The following is an 8,417-nucleotide window of genomic DNA, read 5'->3' as shown; positions in this document are numbered from 1 at the left end:
CTTCGACGAATCGAGAAAGAGAGTTACTCGCGGAACTAGCGATTTTTTACGAGAGAAAACTCAAATTGCAGATTATTTATAAGTTTCAACAAGTGTCTAAACAAACGAAATTGAATTTATTTCTAAAGTAATTTAAAAAAATTGTTAAGAGTTAAATTCAAATCAAATTAATCGGCGCGAGATAAACGCTGTCCATCGGTTCGCATGACCGAATGATCGAACGATCGTTTGCTTTGAAACGCGGACACACACGCATAATGTATCGACACCGCCGACGCGAGTGATATCACGTTCCTTTTGCGTCAATCAATTTTTTTCTATTTGTATATTATTACCACTATCGCGCGACTTACGTAGTAAGTCTCGGCAGTAATGAATCTTCCCGCCAACGAGACAGACATTTAGACCTCACACGAGATCTTCTCGGAAAATCGACGACCAAGGACGTTCGGTTGCAATATATAAGAAATAAAAACGTGACACAAGAAGTATTTCATTTCTCAACCGACCACGACAGCTCGGTGAACTGAGGATTCCTGGAGAAGATTCTATTACACGTGAAGATTCTATTGCAGTGAAGTGTAAGAAACAAAAAAAAAGAAAGGTTTCTGAATCCGCAGCTATCACACCGTCGATCGAAACTGCGTAGAGAAGATATCGAGAGGCAAAAAAACAAAACAGTGATAATATAATTTATTCAATACTTAGTTCAGAAAAATCGGATGGACTTTTGACTTTTGTGAAAACGTCAGAGCTAATGTGATTACTTGTGACGAATAGATCGTAGTACTAAAAACTTGTGTATAAAGTGAAAATTATCAAAACTATCATCGAAATTCACAGTCGCAACTCTCTATTCTTGTCTGTTTATTATTGACAGAATTCGTCTCTAATCTTATCTTATTAAAGGGATAGCGTCCTTACTTGTCAGAAACAAAAATTCTCGACTGTAGATCCCGTCAGCAGCCGAGGAATATTTCAACATGAGCTTCCTCAACGAGACTCTCTTCGTTTTGGCGTACACAGCCAACATAATAGCCAATTTGCCCGAGAATAACACCGCAGTTCAGAACGTCACGACCACAACGTTATCGCCGGAAGAGCAAGAGAACAAATTCGATCTGGACGATGGTGAGTGTTAACTCGATATCGGAGATATCTCCGTTTAATTTTCTTCGCCATTCTCAATCAATCATCCGGGGTTTTGTAATTTCACAAAAGAGTACGAAAAAGGCCAATGAATATAAAATAGCACGTTTATTGTCTGTTGCGATAAATTCGACGGGAGGACGATCGAACTCGTAATAAATAAAATAAGGACGCGAGCCGCAGAGTCACGTGCGTTTGCATTCCGCGCTAATCGCGTTAATCCAGCACCAGAAAGACAAAACAACAGCGGCGACTCTTCTTCCGAGAAAAGCTTGATAAAGCCATCTCCGCGCGTGCTGACAGATACTACGAACGTGAAGATAACCTCTGAAACAGTATAATTCGTAAATAATGCTTGCGCTCTCATTGGTCGATGTGCCGAAAGACGACACATCAGCGGTTAGATAGACACCCGGATATTGGACTGGTGACGCGCTGTTTGTGTCAAAACTATATATACAGACAGAATGACAAGCGATAGAAAAATTGATTTGTTTAAAATCAACATATATTTCAAAAATTATGTGTATCGTTTTTTTTTAAATTAACGTGAAGTTCAAATAAAATTTAAAAATAAAGAGTAAAATACTAAAATTAAATTAAAAACAGAAACTATTGAAATTTCCAGTGTTACATATAAAATAAAAGTTAAAATTAACAAACGACATAAAGCGCCTCGGATATGACAGCCCGATATCTGCAGGTGCATGTTACTCGATTTTCAGGCGCAATTAATATAACATACACATACTGTATGTTCGTTTCTGTTTTTTTATAAAATTGTATTTTATATGGAAAAAAAAACTATATATAATTAAAATTTTAAAATCTCTATCTTAAACTTTCATAAACTTGAAGAGTGAATTAAATTTAGATTATTATTATTGCTTTTTCAAAGAAACATGTACACTCTTTGATTATTAGAAGCTCTTCCTTTCATAGACAAATAACGGAAACGAATTTTTCATTCTTAATTAGAATGGTACATGTGGAGATGCTACGAGCCGTACGGGTGTTTCTATATCGGATCACCCTGGTCCGGGAGTAACAGACCGGTGATGTTTCCCTCACGCCCCGACTTCATCGACCCCCGTTACACCCTCTATGTACGAGACGCCGAGGGGCCCTATGAGCTTCAGATCGATCGCTTTGAAACGCTTCGGGAAGCGCCCTTGAACAACGAGAGCAATTTGTATTTCATTATTCATGGATTCCTCGACAACGGCAACGATTCGTGGGTTAAGGTGAGGTGGAGTGCGACAAATAACGAATTCTCTTAAAAAAATAATCTTTACTGTAAACATTTTGTTATTTCCGACATAAAACTCTGCGCGAAAATATTTTATCGTTGTTAAAAGAAAAATGTTAGAAGAAAACCCGATTATTTAAACATTGTTATCAAGCGCCTCGCTGATGATACGGTACATTTTAATAGAGAACTATGAAGGAGATGCTCTTGCGAGAGGAGGACTGTAACGTGATAATCGTCAATTGGAAACACGGCTCGCAGCCGCCCTACACGCAAGCGGTGGCGAACACGCGTCTGATCGGCGCTATGACAGCTCGTCTGGCCGCCCAGCTGATCGAGGTCGAACATATATCGCCTTCGAAAATGCACTGCGTCGGCCACAGTCTGGGAGCTCACACTTGCGGTTATGTCGGTTACAACTTGAGGACAAAATACAAGTACGAGCTCGGGCGAATTACAGGTAAATAAAACATTAGACTTTATGCGTTGTTTGTTTGTTGTTAAGCATTGTATAAAAAAAAAAGTATCGTGTTATTTCACTTCTCGTCTTATAGTTCGATGATAAACTTCGAGATTTATGCGAGATGTGTGTGTAAATAATATCGTCTCTCGTTGTACGTAGTATCACACGTTGCGAACGAGAGAATCGCGCGAATATTTGCAACCAAGACGTCGACGTTAGTAGAAAAGAAAAAAAGAAACGGTTAGATAAAACGGTTCTCGAAGAATCTGTGCGCAACGAGAGAAAAATACCGCGTCTGTGTGCAAACGTGAAAAACCGACTTGCGTCAGAAGGATGTCAAAAGCCTCTTTATGCAAGTGATTGCAGTAAGAAAATGCAAAACGAGAAGAGAAAAAACAACAAACGAGATAAGACAGAATGTACTTAAAAGAGATGTGCGACATAGCTTCTGTTTTCTTCATTTTCTCGCTCGACAATATTTAATACCTGCCGAGCGAACACTGTCAACTTACGCGCTTGTACAAACAGCTCGGAGCGACGAGGCGCAAAGGCGATCGAGTCGCAGATGATCAGGATAGCAGTCTTTGCAGGAGCGTTAAAAAAGACCAGTCGATCGCATTGAATTACCGCGAAGAACAATGAGAGAGACATGCAATTACTGGCGACAAAAACTCAAACGCTTTGTTTTACCGAAATTTTTTTTCTATTTTTGAAATTATTTTAATTCTGAAGCTAAATGAAAAAAGACATACGCATCATTTAGTTTAGTATTTTTTAACACTTTAATAAACAAATAGCTCGAGTCGCAATTGGCGAGAGTGCATGTGCGCGCAAAAGTGTGCGAAGAAACACGGAAGATGTTCGCGCGTTCGATTGTATCGTACGCGTTTAACGTCTGGAACATTTCAGCTTTCTTTTAGAAAGAAAAAAATTTATCTTCTGGGAAAGATCGTTGAACATTTTTGAAACGCGAGTAAATAAAAGATGCGGTCACGGCGATGCGTGTAACGTAACGGCTAGCAAAATTGCGAAGCTTCTGTTGCGATTCGCGCTATCGCAAAATAAATTTTTATATAACGCGATATAAGCAGCAACTCAGCTCGCGAGCGGCGGTGCGGCTTTGCGATTCGACGGAAATTAAAAAGTCGCAAGTTCAGAAGCACTTAATCGTTGCGTGACAGTCACCTCCGTCGCGCGTGCTTTCGTTTTTATTGCAAAAAGTCGCGCGTGTTACGTAATTCCGACGCGTCGATAACGAGAGACTCGGAGCGAGAGATAAGAGCAGACACAGCGCGGGGCAGGAACGTCCTGTACAATTCCCTTCCCCGCGACGCAATCAATGAGATCGAACCGCGGCCGATTGTCGGGGGCGGACGGGTTTCGTCGTTACGTAAGCTATCGATCCCATCGGGAACTACCAGGATAGCAGAACAAGCCGCGAAGTGTGCCGGGAGACGACAGAAAGAGAGAGTGAGAGAGAGAGAGAGAGAAAGAGACGGCGGGGTAGCCTGTGATCGCGATGGCTGCGAGGCAAACCTCAGCGTGAATTCGCCGAGAGGGTTGGGCGTCGCATCGACGCCCTTCTCTCCGCCCGGGCGCAACCCCGAGAACCAGGCAGGGCATCCCCTTCGAGAGAAAGGAGGGTTTCCCGATTCTGACAGCGACCAGTTTCTAGCGGTCCGCATCGGCCGAGGACGCGGTTGCTGTAAACAAGGAATAAGAGAGCACGTTGTCCTAAGAAGTGGCAGGAGGATCGCAGAAGGATAGGCCTCCAAATAAGGACGGGAAAGATAATGGGATATTATCATCCGTAGAGACGCGGAACGAGAAGATCTCGTGAGAGATCGAGCAAATTCCGCATCGAGCGAAAACTTTGATTACAAGCTGGATAAGCTGTTTTAAATTTAACGGGAACGTGCGAGAGAAAAGTGAGAAAAATGTTTTTTAATGCAAATTTTACGTACCGTTAGTTTTCCCGAGAGACGTACGCGAATCCACGATGGCTCGTGTGTTTGATGTCGCATAACAATCAGTTACATCAGTTCGCGTAATAAATTGTCTTAAAATACCGTTGCTTGGTTGATGATGTAATCAAAATCGAAGCGACTGGTACGAAAGGATAGCAATAATTTATGAAAAGTGTCACTCATATTTGTAATTCAAACGGCTCTTTCGAGAGACGTAAAACACATAAATAATTCCGCGATGTCCAAGAATCGCTTGTTATATCGCGTTATACGCGCAAAAGTTAGACGTAACGACGGACTTTCGTTCGCGAGCTAGACTTTTTTTTAATTTATCGTCTGGACAATAAACTTCCGTCTTTGCGTAATGCGCGTTACGACGCCGGGATGTTCGGTAATTCTTACGTGTTGTATGAGATGTATCGTGCGTGTATCTTACAAGTCGAGCGAGACTAAATGTCCATTAGAATTCTTGTAACAAGGTACGCATTAACCCTTAAAACAACGCGTTTCCGCAGTTTCGCGTAACAGTGTCGTGGATTTCACTCTAGCGTGTTCGCGCACAGACGTCAAATGTCAAATTCTCGTCGCGATCTGTTAATTTTTCGAGCGTGTAAATGTCAGTTCCTGTGTGACATTTCGTGTCGTTTCAGTCTTCAAACAGAATATCACTTTACATATCCTTCATACGCGTCCTTTTACGAGAACATTTCTGTCTTTTTAAAAAACGGAAATACAAGTCCAATCGAAAAAATTTGAAATATTTCCATTTCTTATTCCGTGAAACTTCTCTCACACAAATGTAAACACACTTCACATTATGCAACGAACAAATGAACACACATGAAGGTGATTCTTTACAAAGGTCTAAATACTATTTCAAAACACACTCGCGTGCCTTTTTGTTAATTCAGAATGCTGATTCGAATGCGGAATGCGTTTGTTCTGCTACAAATTTATTCCGCCGGCACGATCGCCGCCTCACACGTGTCCTTTTCCAAATTCGTGCAACAGTAACGATTGCCGAAACGGTGTCTCTCTAATACTTGTCACGTTTGCAATTTCACTTGCAAGGCCTCGATCCGGCGGAACCGCACTTCAGCAACACCTCGCCGATGGTCCGGCTAGATCCGTCGGACGCAACATTCGTGACTGCCATTCACACGGACTGCAATCCCTTTATCAGCGGTGGCCTCGGCATCACGCAAGCGGTTGCACACATCGATTTCTATCCAAACGGAGGTCGCAATCAGCCCGGCTGTAACGAGGGTGTATTCAATTCCATCACCTTGGAACACGGCAGTTTCATTCGCGGTAAGTTTCATCACTTCATCATCGTCCAGAATCATCCGCAGAAACTTTTACCATTTAATAATAATCATTCCGTTTAAGGAAAATTAATACAGTAGATTGCTTCTTTATTATTAAATTTCATTCGTTTTCTTTTGTTATTTATATTTTTATGTTTTATTTTTCTCAGGAATCAAGAGATCTCTGGGATGCAATCACATCCGCAGTTACGAGTATTTTATTGAGAGCCTGAACAGTCCGTGTCCGTTCATAGCCGTTCCGTGTAGCTCCTGGGATCAGTTTCAGGAAGGCGGCTGCTTCGATTGCGTTAACCAATATTGTCCGAGATTAGGATTGGACGCTCAGCCCGGCAATTTTCACGCGTCCGTCTACCTGATGACCGGGCGCGAGAAACCATTTTGCAGTTAGTAATTCGTTTGACTAATACGTACTTAAAACATTAATATCTATTTAATTTGTTAACGATTTGTAAATTTTTTCAAACCAGAGGAAGAATTTTATAACGAAGTTACAAAGTAAAACTCTTTTACTCATTTGTAAAAAAGATAATGAAATTCGCAAGAGACAAGATATTTTCGAAATTGCCGTAAGTGGATAGTTGAAAATCTAAACAATTTAAAATGTTTACAATCGCAGAGGGTCACTATAAGATAACGATAAACATCTCAAAAACGGACGAGAGTTTGTTGTACGGCGGCGAGGTCGGGATGTTCGTCATCCGCGCGATCGGCGCGAACGGCAAGAAAACCGAGAAGATGCAACTGAACTCGAGTCCGAGATACTACGAACCAGGCAGCACCTACACAGTCGTTCTGCCCGGTGACTATATTGACAAACCGGACTCGGTGGAGATCACTTGGGTGTACGAGAGATCGATCCTCAACCCGCTCACGTGGAGACTCAACACCCCGCGAGCCTATATCGACTCGCTGACAATTAAAAATCTCGAGACTGATCACCGGTGAGAATTGCGAAACTGTTTTTGTTCTCTATTGATGAAGCGATTTAACCTAGAAACCGAGAAATGTAATATAAATTTTATTACAATTGGAAATAAAATTTTTTCAGAGTCACTCTGTGCCCGGAGAGGACAAAAACGTTGATAGCAGAAGCGCCTCAGATCTTAACCGTGGAACATTGTCACAATACGGAGCACAACGCAATTTCGATATAGAAGACTTATAAAATAATGACAAAGACACTCGAACACGTCAATCGCTCTCTTCACATTTGTTAACTGACATTCGCGCGTGAGGAAATTGTTGAAAAGTCTATCTTGTCGATACAAAAAGTTGTACGTAAGGATAAAAATGTAGAAGAAAAAATTTCTCATCAAATCGTGACGGCAAAATTGTATAGAAACAATCACCGTAGACATTAAAGCTCTCTCTCTGCGTCTCGAGTTTCCGCGAGACCTTTCGCGTTCACGTGGATGACAGTTAATCTCCGGAAACGCCGTCGGCATTTCCGATTCGATCCGAGTCTTGGGTCTTTCAGCGCGGCTGTCATAGGTGAACAGCCGATCGCGAACGCCGCGGCGAACGAACGCGCATAATATCCCCGGTTTCCCTCGCGACCAATGGCAAAGTCACGATCCTTTCACTGTCATTATATGCGTCCGGGCTATGTTGTTGTTTCTTTCTCTTACTTTTTTCCTTTCCTTTCGTCCTGACGCAGCTTTTGTTGCGCGATGTCGTCGTCGCATATTGTCTCGCGACCCCGTAATTTAGAGTCGTAAACGTTTTAAAACTCACTCGCTTTACTCAGCCAACGCGGGATTACGACAATGGCGCAACTAATAATAATGATCTAATGCAGATGAAAGAAAAAAAACAGAACGAGAGGAGAGTAATATTTTTGAGAAGCAAAAACGAGGCGGGGTATTTTACGCAGAGAGATTGGTCGGGAATTAGATAATGGCATTTAGGTGTAAATTATTTTCTTGTGCAACGACGTTCAGTAATGCTTTTGAAAATTTCGCAAGTCCCGCGTTGTGTTCGTTCAATCACGCATCGCGGGAGGTTAAGCGGACCGAGCGAATCTGCGTCCTAAATGAGCTATGATGAGCTAAGAACACACATCATCTCTCTGATTCGGCTTTTTTGGCCTGTCAAAGCGCGTCATCCACCAATTCTCTGAAATTGCATAATCGATTGATCCAATAACACAAGACAAACATATAGCTCTAAGTTTTAGCATTCTAAGTATATTAAGTTAAGTTAGAATTTAACATATGTACACAAATACATTCGAAATTACTTATTTAATTTCAACAAAACTA

At 41.7% G+C, this 8,417-nt stretch overlaps 1 protein-coding gene across 1 annotated transcript; it reads left to right on the top strand.

Moving 5' to 3' along the window:
- The first annotated feature begins 299 nt into the window (after positions 1-299).
- LOC109855114 (pancreatic lipase-related protein 2-like) lies at positions 300-8,417 on the top strand. The gene is made up of 8 exons (XM_020428977.1): positions 300-581; positions 954-1,131; positions 2,128-2,393; positions 2,585-2,858; positions 5,900-6,139; positions 6,306-6,539; positions 6,773-7,097; positions 7,205-8,417. Exons 2-8 carry the CDS (start codon positions 984-986, stop codon positions 7,308-7,310), a joined length of 1,593 nt encoding a protein of 530 aa, XP_020284566.1. The 5' UTR covers positions 300-581; positions 954-983; the 3' UTR covers positions 7,311-8,417.

Source organism: Pseudomyrmex gracilis, unplaced genomic scaffold, assembly GCF_002006095.1.
Source record: "Pseudomyrmex gracilis isolate BER0280 unplaced genomic scaffold, ASM200609v1 scaffold_3, whole genome shotgun sequence".
NCBI classification, from domain to species: domain Eukaryota; kingdom Metazoa; phylum Arthropoda; class Insecta; order Hymenoptera; family Formicidae; genus Pseudomyrmex; species Pseudomyrmex gracilis.
The sequence above is the reverse complement of the archived record's forward strand: the minus strand, read 5'-3'. Positions and strand labels throughout refer to the sequence as shown.

Excerpts from the sequence above, each read along its gene's own strand:
- LOC109855114 (XM_020428977.1), top strand. The coding sequence starts at position 984 with ATGAGCTTCCTCAACGAGACTCTCTTCGTTTTGGCGTACACAGCCAAC. Across the intron at positions 2,859-5,899 it reads CGAGCTCGGGCGAATTACAG|GCCTCGATCCGGCGGAACCG; the intron begins GTAAATAAAACA and ends TTCACTTGCAAG. Across the intron at positions 6,140-6,305 it reads ACACGGCAGTTTCATTCGCG|GAATCAAGAGATCTCTGGGA; the intron begins GTAAGTTTCATC and ends TATTTTTCTCAG.